We start from the raw sequence: 23,061 nt of genomic DNA, 5'->3' as shown, positions 1-23,061 counted from the left end.
TATTTAGCCATTCTGTTCTGTCCAGAGCCCAGCCCATTGCAGTACCATCATTGTGCATTTCTGCCAAACTTTCAATTATGTGAGTACAAGACCCTACGTTCCTAACCAATATGATCTAGCTCTCAGCATAGCATGGACCAAGAACAAAATTCAGCGGTCTAATATCCTATGGCAATTGTTATCACCTCTCACTCCATTGTTCTTCATAATTAATTAAAATAGTCCCTCACTAATTGTATGGATGGCATAACAGTGAGTCCTTTGTCCCTGATTGTACGCGTTTCATTGAACACAAATAGCAATAAACAAGCTACAAACCTACAAGACGGTACAAGTAGTAGATTTGTGCTTTTTTGGGTTTCTGATTGTTGCTCAATTGATATGATCTCTGACTCGTAACAGAGACCTGGGAGCAAATGCCGCTGCCACCAGGGTTGGGGGTTAAGGGGTTACGTTACCCCTGTTGTGTAGTTCCATGACATTCCATGAACACACCCCAAAAAAATGTATTAGACCGAATAGTTTCTTGTATCGTTTTCACATTTTGATTTTTGTTCTGACTATTTAATTAAAAAGCTCTCGTTCTAATACCGAGGATCATATTTATGTTATTTTAACCAGAAGATAAAAAAAGGCTGTTTTATTGCCTCCACCGGTGCTAATTGAAAGTTGAAACTGGTTGGCTATCTAATTGGTGCTGAAGAGTGAAGAGTGAAGACTTGACTTGGTAACAAAAGTCTTATTCAGAACCGACTCGGTGACTAGAAATCACTCGTGTTGGTTAAAAATTCCATTGTTAAAGAAGACAAGGTTTGAGAAAACTCAAAAATATTCAAATTCAAAGCAGATTAGTTTAAGTTTAAACACTTGAAACGTTTTCAGAACAAAGATACACGTCCATGACACTTAAAGGGAAATGTTTTGTGGTCTAACCAACATTTAAAAGTGAAGCACCATTCCAAGATGAATCCACGGTTATCTACTAGATTATCTTGTGACATCAACTGTGTTTGTCCATTAGACCATTACTAAACATCATCAGTTCCACAAGCTTCTTGTCTACAAGATTGCCACGTCCAAATAATCTCCAATCTTCATGATCAGAATGAAATGATAATGAGTAAACATTCCAATTCAAATAAACATGGAGCCACCAAGAACTACAAATTTACCTGAAAACTAAGTTCAGCCAGTGCCTTGCTGTCATCCAATCGTCTCCCATTTCCATAAGAATGAGTCATTCCCACCTACACAGTAATATTAGAAATCATTAATAATTAGAACTGATTTGCCATCGACAATATTGAATGTGTTTATGTTACTTTGTGTGCAACATGAGGTTATACCCAGTATTTGCATCTAAGTATGGCTGTAAGCCGGTTGAACTTGTATAAGATCTACCTATATTTGAAACTGATCCAGTTAATATTTGGATTTTGAGTTGAATATTATCCACCAGATTCAGATGGAATGGGATTGGGCTCCAATATTATAAATCATTAATAAATCAAGGTAAAAAATGACCCAAATATTACATTTTATTCATAAAAATGAACTGACCAGAGATACAAGCCAATTATAAACGGATTGGCTTTTGAGATCCAAATCCAGCTTAATTAGATCAGATTATACTACCAAAATATATACCTTGTATATTTAGGAAACTACTTAAATGTACCTATGCTTGGGTCTGACCAGTGCATCATCCCTTGCTCCTTAGATTCAAAATAACCTGCTATAAGATCAGGTGACTCCTAGTTCTAGCTTTATTGGGAGGTTGATTTGCACTGCACAATGCCACCATCAGACCCAGACCTCTCTCACAATCTCTGGTCATTGTCTATTTGTCTTTCTCTGGTTCAGGAGGCTGTTGGGGATGCCTTAACACCCATTAGAGCTTATAGTTCCATCTGAAAATCAATCTGCTAGCACCCCCATCGTTTTCTCCCCTCGTTGTTTCCAAAACTCACCTAACAATTATCTAACAGCAAACATTATGGGGGTTCATTCATTCACCATGAAACTTGAATTCCTCATTGCAATGGTGGCTGATTACCTCTTTGTAGGGGATCTAGGGGTCTTGGTTGGGCACCACCCATTGCTTAAAACTCAGTCAAGTCTAAAACTTGACCTGTTACAGTTCTATTATCATATATTCATATCCTATTCAAAGCTTTGAAACCTGATTAGCATACTCCAATATGGCTCTCGTATCATTTGAAGGCGAAATTATGGGGGTTATCATCACCTCATTTTCTTGCAGGTGTTGGCCAGTGATGGCTGGCTGAAGATGGTCTCTGGTTGGTTTATCCACAATACACAGAACATGGAAGGATGCACTCTGACTCTTAAGTGCATATTTTGAAAACTAGATGAAGAACCTAGTAGGGAGAGAGAGAGAGAGAGAGAGAGAGAGAGAGAACTAGGTAGCTGCCGCTCCCTGTTTGTTTGGCGGCCACCAAGAGATTGAAGCAGAGGAAGGAGAGAATAGGAGGGGTAAAAGTGGGATTATAAACCATTTTAATGGTCATATTAAACGGTTTTAAATGTTTTCCTAATAATTGGCCTGTTTATGTTATTTGGGGCCATCCTATAAGGTATATAAATAGGTTTGAAAGTACAGGGTACATTTAAGTAGTTTCCTAAATATATAGGGTACAACTAACTACTCTCCTAAATATACAGGGTATATTTAAGTAATTACCCCAAAAAATTATACTTTACCTGTTTAAAAAAATTATCAGATTTTGAGTATAGCCTCAGAAACTCAGGTACTGCTTTTTTTTATTGGTGACACTCAGGTATTGTTAATGGCCCTATATCCTTTTTCATTATCCACAAGATTCAAATCACTAATCTCAGGTTGAAAGAATCAAAGAACTGAACAGGCTCTATAGTCACATCTGTGCAATGACTGTTGAAACAGATGACCAATACCAGTACCATAGTCTTGACCTGCCTGTAATACAGACATTGAATAACAAAAGGAAAAAAATGTGTTTATGCAGTTTTATACTTTGCCATGGAATTTAAGGGCACTATGCCAGACAAGGTTTTCTGAAAATACAGAAGGTTTTGTGGTGTTACTAGTGTCCTGTGACCTAAGGGCATCGCGACACATTCTCATGAAGCTAGTATTGGTCTCTTTGGGAATCATAATGTAGCTTTTTTTAATCAAAATCATATTGTAGAATTTTGAAATATGCCATCATTCCCACGATCAAAGATTCAAATGTCATGGTTTTGACATATCATCAGGTCCAATTGCATAGATATCATAATCTCATTTACATAATGGGGTTCAAAAGGTGGTTGATTTCCATGATAACAGGTTAAATGGACCAGGAGCCTAAATATCAAGTCATAGCAACTGTGGTGAAGGTCTTCACAAGAGTAGCTGTAGCAATTTTATTGCTGGCCAATATTTTTGTATTACAGATTCCAGTGTGAGTAAACCAACTTCCTAAAACACTAAAAACTTAGAGTGGATAGAAGTAAATACATAAACAGTTCTTAGGGATTAGATGGAACACACCAGGTGCTAATAAGATCATTCGTTTTATATTCTAAATGCATCCCTTTGAAGAATAACATATGGACATCAAAGTTGCATGGATATGATACAGCCATGCAGGGTACAAGCAGTACAGAAGCCAGGGGAAACCAGTAATATGTTTCCATATTTGCAAAAGACAACAAGCCTACTGGGCAGATCCCTTCTTTTTGGTTGGACATACACTGAATTGAAAATGGATAGGGCTCAAAAAGAAATGGGTGAAATTCTACTTGCCTGTCTAACCACATAACGCCCATGTTTATCAGGATATACAAATGCAAATGACAACTTTGCGTCTCTTCTCCTTGCTGCGGGAGCAACCTCTTTGACCTAGAAAAAAAAGCAATCATTAACTAAATAGCATAAACAATAGTTTGTTCAGAGAGAGACTAGAAGAATAACATACCAGATCTGTCAATTCACGAAGAGTAGCATCCTTCCATGTATAAATTTGGACTTCCTCCTTGGGCTCTTTTCCCCTCACTGCAAAATCTTCCTTGGCATGATGGCTTCCAATCTGCAAATAATTGAAAAGCAGAAAATGATGAAACTTTTTGATGTGGAGAAGATGAAAACCAAAGAAGTTCTAACAAGAACTAACAAGCTATTCTTTCATTTTGCTCCTACCACCAATCTACTGCCATTCTTAATTGTTGGGTTTACCAAAACAGATATTGAAGCAAATCAATCTATTAATTAAATAATAGTAACAACTAGAAAAAATAGAAACAGAGAAAGTAGTGGAGACTTTTGGGTAAAATCCTTTGAAAACAAGTTTAGTCTTGCTGACTGTGTGATGTTCCCATATAGAACAATTTGGAAAACTCAGGTATCACAAAAAACAGTGTTCATTTCATGGACACTAGCATTAGGCAAGCATGTTAACTTGGGCCATGTTCATTTCTAGATGTATGCTGGCTGTAGTTCTGCAACTAGGAACTTGAACAGGCAGACCAATGATGTAATCATAGCTGGCTCTTTGGCTTGTATTTACTTTGTTGTTGCCATTGTTGTTTTTGATTTCTTTTGAAGGGCTATACAACTGGGGGTTGCCCATCCCCCATCCATAACCCCCCCAACCCAGGTGCAGGCAGGATTCAATACCAAGTCTCCACTACAACCAGCAGGAAACCTTACCAACCAGCTGGTTGGCACCTTGCATTGTTGTTTGTAATAAATATTTATCTTTTCTCAATAATATAATAGTAGTAGTGTACTCTGAGTGTTGTTGACTTTTCACTGGTGAGGTTAGATTAAGTTTCAGGTAAAACCACAAAGAACCCATCTCTTAACTATAACTATAACTAATGACCATTGACCTGCAAACAACAGATTCATCAAATTGTTGGAGCTAAATGGATGCTAGAGTGCTAATTCCAAGAATAACTAGCAGTATCATGTCTGCATTCTCCGGTATCCACTTAGGGGGTGTTCAACAACATGAACAAAACCAACCATGTTGTCTTTAATTACTTATATTTAATTAGATAATGTTGTATTAGATTTTACATCATTCAATAGAAAAAGTTAGTACATATAAAAAAAATAAAAGAAAAAGGTTAATAGCCAAGACTATGAAATCATTTAATGACGCATATATACTAAGCATACAAATTATTTTGTACCCCTTCTAAATCCATCTTATACCACACATCTGGAGACTAGAATATTATCTGCGGGACCATCTTATACTGACAGAGGGTATCCACTGGAAATGACATAGTATTCCAGGTGTGTCACATATGATGCATCTGTAAGGGGAACCAAAGAAGAATAAATGTATATATATATATATAAAAGATGTTGCCATTTTGGAAAGTGTAGCGCAGAAAATCCAGTATCACTTCACTTGACTGTTTTTTATCAGAAACAGTAACTTTCATTAGAAATATTTAAAAAATACACTATCACCACCCAAAATAAGGGTGTTGAGCCTTAGAAAAATGCTTTCGAATTACAGAACAGCCCAAAACAAGTTATCCCCGAAAGTTCCTTGCTTTGCCAGGGTGTCAGCTAATCCATTTGTTGACCTCCTTGTCCACCTGAACAGTACCCCAACCTCCCTTGCTAAGATATTTACTTCTCTCATGAGTTGTTGATGTACCCAGACCCCCAAATTGTGTGACTGCATCCACCCAATTAATAATTTAGAGTCTCCTTCTGCCTCAATTTGGTGTAGGCCCCACTGCTTAGCCAACCTTAAGCCTTGGAGAAGAGCCAAAATCTCTGGTCCTTAAAGTCTCCAACACCTATTGGACCAGAACACAGTGCAATCAATCTGCCCTCCCTATCTCTAAAAGCTCCACCCACTCCAGAGGGACCCGGATTGCCTAAAGAGCTCCCATCAAAATTCAGCTTCACTCCTATAAAAAAAAAAAATCAGCTTCACCCACTGTTGTGTAGGAGGAATCCATTTTTCCTTTATCACAGCCTTCAACGAAGAACTTGCAACAATGTTCCAGCCTCTAAACAAGTCCTCAGCTGAATAGTCTTTAAAATAAAGGAGGAAGATTTGAGCCAATGTATGACCTTGGTAGTTATGAAGTCAATGACTTGCAGTTGCTCCTTAGATCTTTTGGATCCTTGGAAGATTCTATTGTTTCTGTTGTGAGAGTTGTTTATTTTGTTATTTAGCAGTTGTTGGTAGCATGCTGTCAGCCTAAGATGCTGTCATCCAGTGTCTTATTTTCTTCTTATTTGTTTGTTAGTAGGGAGTGCCGCCAGGGGCATAATTGTATTTTTTCTTATTCTTTATATTAAGCAGTGTTTTTAAAAGGCGTGGGAGACGTATGCCTGGAGGCGAGGCGCTCCCAAAACGCCTTGAGGCGTATGACAGAGGCACTGACACCTCTGAGGTGTACGCTTCCTGCACTTTTTTCATGAGGCATGCTAGAGGCGTACGCCTCATGCACATCTTATATAAAAAGACAGAAAAAAAAAAGAAAAAAGACAAAAAGGAAAGGAAAAGGAAGGGAAGGGAAAGAAAAAGAAAGAGAAGAAAAAAAAGAGAAAAGGAAAGAAAAGAAATGGAAAGGGAAGGGAAGAAAAAATAAGGGGAAAGAAAGTGATTTGCCCCCTGCCCCTTCGGCTTGGGGGCAAAGCCCCCCAGACCCTCCGCCCCCTTTTCGATGCAGCCCAATTTGTTTTTCTGAGTTAGGGGGGTCTTGTCGAAGTGGAGGTGACAAGACCCCCCCCCCCCTTTCATCTAATGTTATGCATCTTTATTCTTCTTAATATAAAAGATTTTTATTAAAAATAAAGAAAAAATGAGATCCCCCCTTACTCTTCATCCTCCTCCTAACCCCCTCCTCTTAAGGAGGCTTATGCCTTCTTGTGTTCGGGCTTATCCTCTCTCTCGTCTCTCCCTATCCAGAAAAAAATTACATGGTATCAAAGCAAGGTTCTGGGCGATAAAGAATCTTTCTCAGTTTTTTCGTTTCTTTCTCTCTTGATCTCTTGGACGTGTGGAGGACAAAGAAACCTAATCAGACTGATCAGGCCACTTGCCGCTGCTTTCTTTGGGATCCTCCTTGGTCGTAACACCAAGGAAGCCCTAGTAGAAGAAGGGCGATGCTGTAAACACCTCTCTTCTCCTTGTTCGATGCTGTGAAGGTTGTCCGATGCAGTGAGAATTGGTTTCTGGGTTTGCACCTTCGAACAGGTGCTAGGACAGGGGTATGCATTCCCTTTTTTCTCTGTGGCCAATGCAGTGAAGGCCTTGGTTTTTTGATTTACACCTTCGTACAGGTGTTAGACAGGAGTATGGTGTTTTTTTTTTTTTTGATCAATAAGTATGGTGTTTTTTTTTTATCACAGACAGGAGTATGTGATGTAGTTGAATTGTGATTGATTACTGGGTTGTTCTAATGGCCAAACCAATACTGGACTGATTACTGGTTGTTGTAGTGGAATTAGACTAATTACTGGGCTGTTCTAATGGCGGGACTATTGCTGGACTGATTTCAACAGTCTTTTTTCCTCATTCCAGAAGTAGAATTCTTGGGGGTTTAGCATTCTGATTGTGTGGGATCAGATCTGGTACACTTATGATTCTGTTTTTTTGTAGTGTAGACCCTCTCCCTCAATGGCAAACTATGATCCAACATCATCTGGGGTTACACCAACCCATAAGACAGCTGGTGTGGGTGGTGAAAACTTGATGTTTCCCATGCCAATTACCCCTCTAAATGGCCTAAACTACCTGGAGTGGGCTAAAAGTGTGAAACTCTGTAATAGCAAGGGGAAAAACTGGTTACATAAATAGAAGAGTGAAAGAACCCAAGTGTGAGACAGCTGAACATGATAGGTGGGACCAAGAAAACAGTATGGTGATGTCTTGGCTCCTTGCAACTATGAAACCCGATGTGAAGAAGAACTTTGTGTGGGCAGACACCGCTAGTGAGATTTGGGAATAGGCCAAAACCACCTATTCTGAGCAAAGGCATTATGCCAAGATTTACCAATTGCAAGTTGAATCTTCAACCTGTAAATAGGGGAACCATAGTTTGTCTGTCTATTATTCAGCCCTTATTTCAGTGTGGAAAGAATGGGATTACTATCAGACTATAGAATAGAAACATGATGATGATGATAAGGCCTATAAGAAGCTAGTTTCTCAGCAGTGTATTTTTGCAAACTTGTTGGGACTCAACCCTGCTTACGAACCCTTGAGAGTTCAGATATTAGGAAGTAAAGAGTTGTCGTCGGTTCAAGAGGTGTATGCTCTTGTTCAATCTAAGGAAAGTAGGCGGAGTGTGATGGTTACAACTGAGGAGGAGCAACAAGTAGCATTGGCTGCAATGGGTAATAACAATATGGGCAAGAAAAGTGACTCCAAGAAGGCTGATGATAAAGATATGTTGTTTTGTACCCATTGTCAGCGCTCGAAACATACTCATGACACATGTTGGGAGATTCACGGGAAGCCCAAGTGGGCAGTGAAGAACCAAGAACAGGGTAAAGTGCAAGGTCAGAAGAAGCCGAATACAGCAAATAATGCAGCACATGTGACAACTCAGGATACTCAGTTTGCTAGTACTACAGGGGACCACTTGACTAGTCCTAACCCCAAGGAAGATATCATGAATTCTTTCAGAGATCACTTGGGGTCATATGGTAGGGCTTTGCGACAGATGGATAGTTTAGTTATTGGTACTCCTACTTCATTTGTGTCTACATCAAGTAATGCGGCCTCTGCATTCCATGTCACCACTACCACTAACTCCCCTTGGACATTGACTCAGGGGCCTCTAACCACATGACCGGTAAGCCAAACTTGTTTCAGACTTATAACCTTTTGTCAGGAAGGGATAAAGTGAGGCTTGCAGATGGATCATTCTCCTCCATTGTAGGCCAAGGAACAATATCCCTTCCCCATGGCCTTAACCTGAATTGTGTATTGCATGTCCCTCAACTTCCTACAAATTTGCTTTCAATCAGTAGTATTACAAACTCTTTAAACTGAAGTGTAACCTTTTTTTCCTGGCTCATGTGTTTTTCAGGATCTAACTTCTGGGAGGACGATTGGTAGAGGGAGTCTAGTGGATGGTCTCTACATTTTCGACAACAAAGCCAGTCTCTCGGTGTCATCCTCAGAGTCATATATTCAGTCAACATCAAATTTTTCTATGGCATAGTCGGTTAGGTCATGTTTCATTTAAAATAGTAAAGTCCTTGTTTCCGATTTTATTTAAGTCATGTTCAGTGTCAGATTTCTAATGTCAAACGTGTCAGTTGAGCAAACAATGTAGAACAACTTTTCATTCAAGTAATAAAAGATCTAGTTTTCCTTTTCATATTGTGTATTCTGATGTATGGGGGCCTACTACTATAATCTCTGAGGAAGGATATAAGTATTTTATCACATTGATCAATGACTTCTCCTGCTATACATGGGTATTTCCCATGCATAGCAGAGATGAAGTTCCAAAGATTGTGAAAGACTTCCAGAGGATGGTGTTTATGCAGTTCCATGTTGAAATACAGATCTTTCAATCAGATAATGCAAAGGAATACTTTCATGGTGAGCTCAATGAGTTCTTTGCCTCCCATGGATCTATTCATAGGAGCTCTTGTGCAAGAAGAGCCACAACAAAATGGTGTTGCAGAAAGAAAGAACAAACACCTCCTTGAGGTAGCTCGAGGGATGATGTTACACATGAATGTTCCAAAAAGGTTTTGGTTGGATGCTATACTTGCAGTTGCTTGTCATCAACTGCATGCCCTCCAAAGTGTTGAACTACATGGCCCCTCATCAGTTGTTCCCTCAGTCTCCTTTATTTTCTACTCCCATGAGAGTATTTGGTTGCCGTGCCTTTGTCCATGATTTGTCTCCATCTTGTGGTAAGTTAGACCCTCGGTCCATTCCTTGTATCTTTCTTGGGTATCCCTCCTCTCAAAAGGGGTACCAGTGCTTTGATCCCGTTAGTCATAAGTCTCTTGTCTCTATGGATGTGTCTTTTTTTTAGTCTGAACCGTTCTTCCCCGCTTCTCAGGGGGAGAGTAGTGTGGAAGAGGAGAAGCAAGTTCAGGTCCACCAAGTCTCTCTTCCTTCTATTTCGGACCTTGCCCCCTTTCATGTCTTCCAACGTACACGCCGTAGAGATCAGCAATGTGACAGAAATGTGGAGCTATTAGACATTGAGCAACTGACACCGATAGACTCCCAAGAGGTAAGTCCAAACCCTGTTGCACCTATTGATATCCCTGCACGTACTGTGAATGACCTTGGCATTCCTATTGCTCAAAGAAAGGGAGTCAGGTCATGCACTACCAAACACCCCATCACCCAGTATGTCTCCTATGATCACATTTCCCCCTCATACTGAGCCTTTCTATCTACAGTTAATTGCATCCCTATACTCAAAAATGTTGCAGAGGCCTTAAAATACCCCGAATAGACAGATGCTATGAAGGAGAAGATTAGTGCCCTCCATAAAAATCAAACTTGGGAATTGGTGGATCTTCCAAGGGAGAAAGACCCCGTGAGGTGTAAGTGGGTGTTTACAGTTAAACACAGAGTAGATGGGACAGTTGAAAAGTACAAAGCAAGATTAGTAGCCAAGGGGTTCACTCAAATATACGGGGTTGACTATGATGAGACATTTTCTCAAGTAACTAAGATGAACTCAATTCGAGTTCTTCTATCATTAGCTACTAACCTTGATCAAGAATTGCATCAACTGGACATAAAGAATGCCTTTTTAAATGGTCACCTAGAGGAGGAGGTGTACATGGTTCAACCCCCTAGATTCTGCGCCAACTGTACATTGTTTTATGGTTTAAAACAATCCCCCTAGGGCTTGGTTCAGTAAGTTTCATATGGCAGTTCAACAAGTAGGGTTCAAGCAATGTCAGTTTGATCACACACTCTTTGTGAAGAGATGTCGAGAACAAATTGTTGTATTGATAGTGTATGTGGATATAATATCATCATTACAGGAAATTGGAGTTCAAAAATACAAAAGTTGACCTTGCATCTAAGTTTGAAGTGAAAGATTTAGGTCCTCTAAAGTATTTTCTTGGAATTGAAGTTGCCCGCTCAAAAAGGGGCATCTTCATTTCTCAAAAGAGGTACACCCTTGATCTGTTACAAGACACAAGCAAGTTAGGCACAAGGCCAGCAGATACTCTTATGGATGTTGATCATAAATTGGGCGACTGTGATGGTAAACCTTTGAAAGATGTGAAACAGTTCCAAAGGTTAGTGGGAAAGTTGATTTATTTGTCCATGACCCATCCAGACATTGCCTATTCAGTTGGGGCCATATGCCAATTCATGCACTCTTCTAAGAAACCACACATGGAGGCAGTAGAGAGAGTCCTTAGATACTTAAAAAAGTATCTGGGGGCAGGTCTACTATTCAGTAAACATAATCACCTAAAGGTGAAAGTCTTTACAAATGTTGATTGGGCAGGTGTTGTGGATGACAGAAAGTCCACAAGTGGGTATTGCATATTTGTGGGAGGAAATCTAGTGACCTGGAAAAGAAAGAAACAAAGTGTGGTAGCAAGGTCAAGTGCTGAAGCGGAATATAGAACTATGGCACATGGGGTGGCTGAAGTTCTTTGGCTAAAGAACCTTCTAGGGGAGCTTGGAGTTGTTGTTCATAATCCTATGTCTCTTTACTGTGACAACAAAGCAGCTATAAACATCGCCAACAATCCTGTCCTACATGAGAGGACCAAGCACATTGAAGTGGGCAAACACTTCATAAGGGAAAAATTGGAAAAAAGTGAAATTTGCATCCCGTATGTCAACTCCAAGGAACAACTTGCTAATATCCTCACAAAAGGACTTTCATACTCTCGGCACAATGAGTTATGTGACAAGCTGGGCATGATAGACATATTCAGCCCAACTTGAGGGGGAGTGTTGTGAGAATTGTTTATTTTGTTATTTTACAATCGTTGGTAGCATGCTGTCAGCCTAAGATGTTGTCAGCCAGTGTCTTTTATTTTCTTCTTATTTGTTTGTTAGTAGGGAGTGTCGCCAGGGGCATAATTGTTTTTTTTCTTATTCTTTATATAAGTTAATATAAATGACAAGCTAGGCACCGCCAACACAGCTGCTTTTGTCGCTCTCCACATTGCTCTTCCTTTCTTTTTTGGAAGTCTAAAGAAGCTTGGATCAAAGAGTCGTTGTCCAGTCTCCACATTTCAAAGAGTCTTACTACATACAAAGGAGGGGTTCACCTACAACCAAAAAGTAATGAAAACCAACCCAAACAAAGGACAGGATATTAGTAAGTGTGTAATTGTCTCACCACAAGCCAAGCGAAGGCTACACACATGGGGTGAAAGCAACAGTTTGGCCTTCTTTTTTGAAGCATATCTAAGGTGTTGATTTTCTGGAGCACCACCTCCCAGCAAAAGGCCCTTAGAGGATTGGAGAACAGCAATGTAGAAAGAAGCATTAGTAAGAAAACCAGAAGGAGAGGCTGACCAAATTCTGTTATCCAAACAAGACTGATCCAGGAACAAAGTATTAAGAAGGACAATGAGATCATCAACCATTCCCATTTCAAACTCCCTCAACCTCTCCCCAAATCCCAAGAATTATCATTTAGGTAGACGGATGAAATTGTTTTTTCTTTATTCAATGAGAGGGAGTAAATAGACAGGAATATGTCTTTGACAGTGATATCCCCAAACCAGGCATCTTCCTAGAAATGCATTTCATTTCCCGCACAAGCATCAAATCTAATATATGGGAGAAAGGAGCGCAAGATGGCATGGATAGCTTTCCAAGGAGATGATCGAGATGCCCTAGGATCAAGACCAGCATCCCACCTGTTTTCTTCAATCCATGTATATACTCACTATTACTTTGTGCCACAAGTTGTCCTGTTCAGGAGGTAGTCTCCACAACCACTTCCCTAACAAAGTTGTGTTCCTTAGCTTTATGTTTCCTATACCCAGCCCTCCACTATCTCTACTTCTAGATGCCACCTCCCACTTCACCAAGTGATCTTTCTTTGTATCCCTTGGTTCCCACAAGAAATCCCTCATTAATTTCTCAAGTTTATTGGCCACACTAGTGGGGATCTTGAAAGTAGAGAGGAAGTAAATTGGCAAGTTTACCAATGTTGACTTTATTAGAGTAACTCTTCCTTCCAAAGCAATGTAACTTCTCTTCCACCCTGCTAGCCTCTTTGAGAATCTCTCTAGGACCAGGTACCAAAAACTTTTTGACTTTGGGTTTCTCTCCTAAAGGGAGTCCTAGATATTGTAACAGCCATTCACTAACTTTGCATCCCAACACTCGAGCAAGGTTTCCCACCTCTTCAATTACCCCTACCACATAGCTCTTACCCCAGTTTATTTTGAGAATAGAGACCCTTTCAAAATGAGTCACCAACCTCTTCAAATTGATCAATTCCTCCTGTTCCCCTTCACAAAATACAATAATGTCATCCACAACTGTAAATGAGTAACTGCCATTGCTTCCCTCCCAATTCTCCAACCTCTAATCAAGTTATTAGTATCAGCCCTAGCAATCAAATCACTTAAGATGTCAGCTACTAGGGCATTTATCAAATAAGAAAAGATGTCGGCTATTATGGTGAACAGAAAGGGGGAAAGGGGATCTCACTGTCTAAGACACCTCTTGGCTGGGAAAAGTCCCTAGCTACCCCATTAACCAAAATGGAATAGTGACAAGAAGAAGTACAACCCTTTATTCACTTACACCACCTCAATTCAAAACCCCTACACCTCAAAACTTGTAGAAGAAACTCCCAATCCACCAAATCATAAGATTTCTCTATATCAAGTTTACAGACCAAGCCTTTCTCCTTTTTCTGACCCTTGTATTCCACACATTTATTAGAAATGAGAATTTGATCAACTATTTGTCTCCCAAAAACAAAGGCACCTTGGTTTGGAGAAATCAAGGAAGGACTTTTTTAATCCTTTCGGCCAACACCTTGAAAATGATTTTATACAAACTTCCTACTAGGCATATAGGTCAAAAATCCTTCGGGTGGATTGCTTCTATCTTCTTGGGAATCAAAGCAATAAAGGTCACATTAGCTCCTTTAGGTGGCTTGTTTTCTTTTTTTTAATTAAGAAAGGTAAAAGATATATTAACAATGAAAGAAAAAGATGAGACAAGACCGATCAAATAGGATCCTATTGAAAGGAAAGGGCTGTTTAAAAAAACATAACATAACAAGTACAAAGAGCACAAAGAGGGCCCACAACAAAGGAAAGCTTGAAAACCAACACAAAACTAGGAAGTTGCATTTGAATTGAGATTGTTTCTTCAAAATTCAATTTTGAAATTTTCAGAAGCTTACATGTAAAAGAAGCATAAACCACTATTTGGCAGTAGAATACTTTTTTTAGAAAAAAGTATTGTATTGATTGTGTAACTTGGGATGCTATACATGGGATGAAGCCTCCATAAAAAGATATGTGAAAAGAAAATTACAAAAAGATCAGTTGAAAGATTCAATGCTTTTGCCGAACAGAAAACTTTTGCTAGCATGCTGTGTATTACTTCATCTATTTGAGAGGATTTGCCATAAAAAATTCTGCTGTTATCCAGATAGACCAAAAGACAGCTGTGGGTAGCAAACCCCAAATAGCTTTGCCAATACTAGAAAGATCACCAATGCACCAGCTGCTTAAGAAGTTGATAACAGTTCTGGAAAAAAAACAGTTTAGAAGCAAGATGACCAGCAAATGATTGCAAAGGAGCCTGTTCTTCCCATGCAGCATTGCATTAGGGGCAGTTGGGAGAGGAGAATGGGATGCCTTTCTTAACTTGTCTTTGGTGAGACATTTACCATGAGCTGCAGTCCAGACTAGAAAAGCAATTTTAGAAGGCATTTTACGTGCCCAAACTACCTTGTGAAGGAAGGAGGGTCTGCCCATACAGCCATACTTAGGCACTGCATCATAGATTTGACTGAATCAGTTCCCTTTTTGTCCCACTTCCAAATTCAGCTATCCTCTTCAGTCTTCAAAATCTATAGGCTGGAATTGTCAGAGATAGACACATTTCTTCTAGACTCTCAATTTCCCTGTCAAATAGGTTTCTCCTACATATGGGAGACCAAGAGCCATTTAATCCTTCACTGGAGAAAATCTTAGCTACAGTTGCCTCTTTATTGGTGGTTGCATCAAGTAGGCCGGGATAGGAACCAACCAAAGTTCTATAGTTTTTTAGTGATGCTTTCTAGGAAAAGAGCTTGGATCTTATGGATACCCTTCCAAACTGCAATGGTGGTGGTACAGGTAGCCTGGTTACTATCCCAACCTCCATTAGTAAGTCCATACTTATTTACAATCAACTGATTCCACCAACTATTTCTCTCAGCATTGAATCTCCAATGCCACTTACTAAAAAGAGTGGTGCTTAAGTTCCTAATTCAATAAATGCCAAGACCAACCATCCATTTGGGGGAACAAATGTTCGCCCAATCAACTAGATATGTTTTATTTTATCATCTCTCCACCCCTTCCAAAGGAAATCTCTTTGGATCTCAGGCTGTTACTTTTGAGGGGATTTTAAACATAGGGAAGTAATGACTTGCTTGGAAACAGACTCTCTGTGTATCCACAGTGGTAAGGCTAGGTACATCTGTCCCCCCCCCCAAGACCTCACATTGGCAGGAGCCTTGTGCACTGCCCTTTTTTAGATGAGTAATGACTTGGGAGTCTTGAAAGAATGCTTTTGATTAAAGTTAGTTTAGTTCCCCCCCCCCCCAATCCCCCCTTTAGATAGACATCTAGCTCTCCAAGATGACAATTTCTTTTTTCCACCTCTTGATTACTGGGCCCCAAATGGAGCAGGAGGAGGAGAGATGGTAGTTTCCATTGTTAAATGATGTGCCCTCAAATCATTTCCCACTATGTCAAACCATGCCCTTTTTGGTTGGCCCCTAGCTCTCAATTGGGTCTGAATACAAAGCACGTATAATACCATCCTTGTCTCTTATCACCCCTCCAATTCCTGAAGGACCTGATTGCCCAGACTACTAACATCCAACAGAAGTATTAGTTCATCAATCTACTGAACCTAGTATATGAACTAGTCATGAGCACGCTCAATTGACTTCAGCTTTATGTTCTAAACTCCAAAGTTATTCCCATTATCTGTCTTGGCCTCCAACTTCCTCTCAAACGTCAACACAATAAAGAGACCATGAAGGAGAACAAATGAAGTGAAACCTTCTCAAAAGGGGGAAAAAATTAAACAAATGAAGTGAAACCTCCAATGATCCCCTCCCTTGGCATCTGAAATGGTTGCAGTAAGCCAGTAAATGGCATCAAGGAAGCATGATGCCAACATGCAGATGAATGTACGTTAACTAATTAACATAGTGATAAGGGAAACAACTCTTTTATCTTCTTATTCATCATTTGGGAAACTATTGTTTTAGATGCTGGGATGATGAAAAGGCGTATATAATTGGAGACTCGGAAAATACATAAATTGACTGAAGTAAGAAATGTTACTGAAGACGAAAGAAATTCAAACAGGGATTATGAAGTAGACATTAAGGGAGAGGCAGGCAAGGGAGGATGTGAAAGGGAAAAGTTAGATGTTTATTGTTATGTTTGTCAAGCATTAGCTCAAGAGCTTATCATTAGGTGTTGGTTGAGTCTTGTGATGTCTGTCTTGGTTCAGTTAGTGTTGGGGGGGGGGGGGTGCTGCTTTTATTTTTTCATCACTCTGCCTATGAAATTTGTGTTGGTTTAAGTCCCCATTTAAGAGATATGTTTCTCTTTTCTTTTGTGATGAATATTCTTTCTTTCTCTCTTTCTCTCTTTTGGCCTTTTGTTTTTCTTATTTCTCTTTGATCTTTAAAGAAAACTATTAAATTTTTTTTATTAAAGAAAAGCAAGATCTTAATGGTACCAACTACCAATATCCTCTTAGAGACAAGTTTCTTCCCCAAGGAAATTATCCTATTATCCCAAGTATCTGATTCTCTATAATTCATGCTTCAACGTTCAAATCAAGCCCTAAGATCACCAAGGCATTTATTGGACATCAGACCTTTTATTATAAATGTTGTTGAACATCAGACTTACAACTTCTGGATACAAGCTTTGAAGCAAACTATCAAGGTAAATAAAATTTTTTAAATTTCATGAAAACAAATGTTGCCATATGGTAAAATTATTTTTGCAGCTACCCTTCAGTTTCTCTAAGTTCCTTTTACTATTTCCATTTTGCTCCATCTTATCAATAAAATCCATTGTTATCATTTTAAAGACTATACAAGGGAAAAAATAGCAAAGAAACACGAATCAGAAAGATACTGCAGAAATGGGAAAAGAATAAATCAAACAAAGATGTAACGTCAGATTAAAAATAATCAAGTACCAAAAAGCATGGCTAGCAGATAGAACACTTTATTGATCAAGAAATGCATCCATGTAGGGTGACAAGAGTGTACATACCTTAGTGAAAACCCTAAGTAATAGAGGGCAAGTCTGCATTTAAAATAAGATAATTCTCGTGAATAAGAGTTAAAAGTTAAAACACAACAAGTGAAAAATAAGAGTAAACAAATTAAACAAAGACATGTTTTTGATCGGTAACAATGTAAAGCAAGGCATGGTTCCATAAAAGAAGCAGTATGCAGTACTGAAGTTGGGAGAAAGAGGCAGAGCTTGTGATTGCATGCAAAAATTCATAGACTAGCAAAAAAGCTATGCAGAAATCCCTCAGCAAGCTAGATGAGAATTTGATTAATTTTCCCAACTTTTTGTTTAAACAAAACTACTTAGTTATTCAAACAGTCAAAACTAGGTGCACATAAAATGAGAAAAATAAACATCAAATTCAAAAATAATGTACACATTTCTAATATTATATGAATTGGCAGATAATTTCCGCTTAGGACAGTTTGCTGCAATACAAATTAAGGCATCTTCCAAAGATTCCCAAGTTTAATCTGACCTCTGTTTACTTCTTTATATCTTGACATTTAAGCAACCTACAAGAAATAGCAGCCGACTTGCAAACTTCAAGAATTATTCGCTCCACGAGATAATTCATAGTTATACTTGGAGGACATTTTCTAGATGTTAACCTAACGCTCCTGGAAACCACCAGAATAAGCAACCTTATCAACAATCTAGAGAGGAAACATACTCTATTCACCAAAGTATTGCATAGTTGAAACGAACCCCCCTAAAAATAGGCAAGTACTGAGCTGAATCTGGCATACATCATCAACCGATAACCAATATTCCAAAACCTTCCAACTTCTCTCCCTCTCAATGAACTGAACTCAGTCTCCCACCATATCATATTTATAAGCCCTAATGAGGTCGTCCAAAACGTGACAAAACACTATGACATGTATGATATCTATCAAAGAAAAAAGGAAGGAAAACGGAAGAATAATCCAATGATTCCAACTTCGAAACGAGATTAACAAACGAGAGGAAGAAATAGTGATAGGAAGCAAGAGGCCGAACCTTCTCACGATCGACAGGCTCAAAGCGCGGACGAGCAGGAGGTGGAGGCCCTCTAGCCTGAGGAGGAGGAAGAGGTCTGGCCGATCTATTTGGAGCTTCAGCAACCCCCGCCATCTTTGTTTCTCTGTTGTAACTTGCAAGCCCTGCTGCTTCTTTCTTCGATTTTTTTCCCTCTTCGGCTCTCTTTTGAGAATTCTCCGAGTCAGTCTACCCGGTGAACCGACGATTGACGACCGCGAGAGAACACCCAGTGCGCGCCTGTGAATATAATAGGGTTGTTAGATACAGGTAAAGACTAGAATGTGCTGTAAACTCAATATTCGAAATAATCGAATCGAATTCGGATGATTGAAATATTTAATCGGTCGAATTCGGATATTTTGTTTATATAAAAAATTAATTAAATTTAATTCGAATAATTAAAATATTTAATCGGTCAAATTCGAATATTTTATTTATATTGATCGAATGTAAATCGAATTGAGTATTTGAATATTTAATCGAATTCAAAAATTAATTTTCAATATTTATATATCAAATTTTTTAATCGGATTTAAATTCGAATATTGTTTTATTCGATTCATTTACAGTCTAGTGATGCGGCACAATATCACATCATAAATGGTGAGATCTGCTAGTTGACAAGGACCCACTTGAGGTTGCAAATAGAGATGCCCATAAAAAAAGCGAATAACCGAACCAGAAAATGCGGTTAGGTTCGGTTTTAGTTCAATATTTTTGAAAAAACGAAGGACCGGTTCAATTTTCTGTTAGCTAAATTGATCGGTATATAAATTTATATGTATTATACATATTTAATATATGCCACATATTATATATAATATATTATAAATATAAAAAACTAAAAAATTGAAGAAGAACCGGATCAGTTAAAACTGAACCCGACCAATTGGTTAACCGGTGGTATCGATTCGGTTTCGATTTGGAGAAATTGAAAAACCAATAGGACCGGTTCAGTTTTTAAAGAAAAAATGCCTATGATTCGATTAGTGGATCGTGGACACCCACAACTATATCGGATCAATCGAATTGGATAAGTATCTCAAAATTTGGTTCCTTTATACTTTGGGTTCTATTTTTTAACCGTGGGATTTACGTTGCATTTCAATCAAATTCGGATTGCAATTAGATACTAGTTAACTATTACGGAAAATTCCACTTTAGTATTATGAACTTTGGAGGTAGTGTCAAGTTAGTACCCAAACTTTCAAACGTGTTACTACAGTACCTAAACTTTCAAAAGGTGTCAAGTTGGTCCCTACCGTTAATCGACTATCAATTATCTATTGAAAATGTCAAAACTACCCTTCAAAAGAATATATTGTTCATTGCCTTCTACCTTCAGACTGAACCGGTTGAGGTGTTTGAGATTCTAGACTAATGAAATTATTGTCTTCTACCTTTAGATCTAAAACACATTCTTGTTTAGTTGTTTCTTTGCTTTCAATTATTGTTTCCCTCTATCATATTTCATGATTTCTCTCTCTTTTTCTTTGAAGATAATCGGCTCAATCTCATTGTAAAGGACAATGAACAATGTCTTCTTTTGAAGGGTAGTTTTGACATTTTCAATAGATAGTTGACGGCCAATTAACGACAAAGACCAACTTGACACTTTTTGAAAGTTTAGGTACTGCAATGACACATTTGAAAGCTCGAATACTAACTTGACACTACCCCCAAAGTTTCTTGGATTTTTCGAAGGTGATTGAATCACATCGTTTCTTGTTGTCATTGTTCTTGTAGATAGTCAAAATGGGTGGATCAGATGAGAACAATCCTGGTGTCTTAAGACCACAAATTTTCAAGGTAATTCCATCATATTTTATTACATTTCTGTTTTTATTTTTCTTTGTTACTATTTTTTTTCTTTTCGAGAGTCTAAGAGAGAGCAAACAATTGAAAATTTTTCACTTTTTGGGCTTCCATTTTCTTTATTAAAGGTGGTCTTCGGATGGGGGGAGGGAAGTTTGTCCCAAAGATTAGACACAACAGGAGGGCTTTGAGCACTATCAATCGAAATTTAGTTAGATATCCACCTTACCCTTGCGCAGTCAACAAGAGAGGCCTAGCAGAGTAATTTCTTAAGCCGTAGTCTCAAGTTCCATCTAGGCCTTTCTCTGAATCCAGTTGCCATTAATTTGTCTTTTTCCTAATTTGATCTTCTCTGTCTCCGAGAAAACATGCAACCTATGATAAGAATCCAACCACCAGTTCGTCGACCAACTGGGTTAGAAAGAAAAGTAGCTTGTTCATCACATGTCATTGGTGAATTTCTTATAATTGGCTTTTGATTTTGTTTAGGAAATTTGCTGCACAGATGGCCAACAAGCAGTAGCCTTGCCCCGAGGTACATTCTTAATACACCAGGAAAACAGAAAGTATGATTCATCACTGTTCTTTTTTTCTTTGATTAATCATTTTTCTCTGCTTTTGTTTTTTAATTTTAAAGGAGGTTAAGAACCCAATCCCCTTAGTTATGAATCCAAGTGTTTTGGAAGACTGTACCATCATAGATGTGGATGACTACAAGGGGAATAATGATTTCCCAATTCCAATGTTTGTGAAGCACACAAGCAATGCTAGAAGAAATTGATCAGATGGTATTTACTGCAGACATTATTTCCTTCTAAAATGGGTTTTGACCATGGAAGATTGAACTTTGACACTAAATTATGTTGTAGGAGGAGGTTGAAATGGAAGATATAGAGAATGAGGAGGCCATGATGGATATCGACGACTGTGATAAGAAGAACCCACTTGCAGTTTTAGGAGGAGGTTGAAATGGAAAATGGCGAGAATATAGATCATTTCCTGCTTACATGAACATAATGAGGGTTAGCAGGGGGTATACCCAAATTAGTTGCTGCAATGAGTTGTGGAGGCTATGTCCGAGAGGAACGGGAAATAGAGGAAAGCAAGAAGAAGAAAGAAGAGGAGAGAAAGGGGAAGGGGAAGAAGAGAGTTCGGGAGAGAGAGAGAGAGAGAGAGAGAGATAAATGTGAAGGAATTTGAGGTAGAGGGGATTACCACCACTATTGTTTGTGTATCGTGAGGTCGGGGAAGACGAACAATGTTTTTCGCCCAATTGTCTGAATAGTTATTACAAGGGTAGTATGGGGATTAAAAAATATTGCAACGGCCTTTTTGGACGAAAGGCTAACGGAAGGGGGTCTTTGTCTCACGGGCATAGTACAAGGGGGTCTTTGTCGCAAAACAAAGTACATGGGGGTTTTTTCCATAGACCCCATAGGACGGGGGGGGTCTTTGTAATTTACCCTTTTTTATTTTATATTTGGAATTTTAAGGTTAATTCTTTTAATTTTGACATTTTTCATGTAGTTTTTCTTTATTTTTTTTAATTTTACTTATTTTTTGGGATAACCCAAATTGAGCCATGGGTCAATACTAACTCGAACATTTAGGGTTAGGGTCTAGCATTTAATAAACCAACCCAAAATCAACCCAAAGCATCTTGACCCAACCCGAACCCGAACCCGACCCACCCAACCCAATTGCCAGGTCTAACTACTATGGTACCATTTTTGATGGTATCATAGATTATCCCCAATAAAAACATAGCATTAAGAGTCCGTTTGTTTGTAATTCCGTTTGTTTGTAATTAGAATCCAAAATGGAATTGGAAACGAAACCAGCCTGAATGGATTCTTTCCCAAGAGAGGGGATAGAATGACTATTCCACTTGGGAATGGGATTAGAATTCGAATTTTGCCCAACCAGATGGTTGGAGATCCATTCCAATTCCAATTCCATACCCCTATTCGTGCAAATAAAAGAGACCCTTAAACCAATTTCATTAATAAATAATATATATATATATATATATACTATTATAAAAAAGACGAATTTTTATTTGACATAAAATACCCTCCTCTTTTCCTGTTAAATACACATTAAAAAAGGGTAGAAAATATTGTTTTTTTTTAAATCTATTTAATGCATTGTGTTAAAAGATAATACTTCCCTATTAATTCCCTGCTAAACGTGCATTAGAAGACTATTCAGATGCCTTTGTTACTAAAAGCTTCAATATTTGTCAAGAAAAAAAATACCATATTAATTTAATCATGAATTTCTAGACAGAGTTAATGGGGTAAGATTGTTTTTACATCATCATATTGAAATCTGTATTTCACACCACATGCCACGTGGGACCGGCTGGTGAAGTTGGTAAATTTTGGTTCAGTTAATGTGGTGTAATCCAGTTTTTAAGAGTAATAATTATACCCCCCCCATAAGCCATTAATTTATCTCCCTTCCAAATCATACAAGTCAATTATTAATAATTTATTACTAAATTATCATTGATTCCACGTGCTATAAAATCTTCCTTTTGTTTTTTATGGAAAGTAAAAAACGAGAATAGCTGGGGATAAATATATTTTGGCTAAATTTTTGGACTTTTGGGAAGTGAAGAAATAAATATTTCTTCTAGAAACAAAGTTCTAGAGGCATGGTTTCATTGTGCTTGAGAATAATGGGCAACACAACACCCTCTCAGTCACACAACATTTTTTTGC

General features: G+C 38.4%; 1 protein-coding gene across 1 annotated transcript; it reads right to left on the bottom strand.

Moving 5' to 3' along the window:
- Nucleotides 1-811: 811 nt before the first annotated feature.
- On the bottom strand, nucleotides 812-18,854 carry SAP18 (SIN3 associated polypeptide P18). The gene is made up of 6 exons (XM_010257296.3): nucleotides 18,500-18,854; nucleotides 17,474-17,506; nucleotides 3,963-4,073; nucleotides 3,791-3,886; nucleotides 1,173-1,247; nucleotides 812-1,092 (listed from the first exon to the last, which is right to left on the bottom strand). The coding sequence occupies exons 1-6, from the start codon at nucleotides 18,611-18,613 to the stop codon at nucleotides 1,060-1,062; spliced, it is 462 nt and encodes a 153-aa protein (XP_010255598.1). The 5' UTR covers nucleotides 18,614-18,854; the 3' UTR covers nucleotides 812-1,059.
- Between the last annotated feature and the right edge of the window lie 4,207 nt (nucleotides 18,855-23,061).

The sequence above is a fragment of the Nelumbo nucifera genome, chromosome 1 (assembly GCF_055504915.1).
Source record: "Nelumbo nucifera cultivar China Antique chromosome 1, China Antique-T2T, whole genome shotgun sequence".
Classification (NCBI taxonomy): domain Eukaryota; kingdom Viridiplantae; phylum Streptophyta; class Magnoliopsida; order Proteales; family Nelumbonaceae; genus Nelumbo; species Nelumbo nucifera.
The sequence above is the reverse complement of the archived record's forward strand: the minus strand, read 5'-3'. Positions and strand labels throughout refer to the sequence as shown.

Excerpts from the sequence above, each read along its gene's own strand:
- SAP18 (XM_010257296.3), bottom strand. The coding sequence starts at position 18,613 with ATGGCGGGGGTTGCTGAAGCTCCAAATAGATCGGCCAGACCTCTTCCT. Across the intron at positions 1,248-3,790 it reads GGCGTTATGTGGTTAGACAG|GTGGGAATGACTCATTCTTA; the intron begins GCAAGTAGAATT and ends ATTACTGTGTAG. Across the intron at positions 1,093-1,172 it reads TGGCTGAACTTAGTTTTCAG|ATTGGAGATTATTTGGACGT; the intron begins GTAAATTTGTAG and ends CTGATCATGAAG.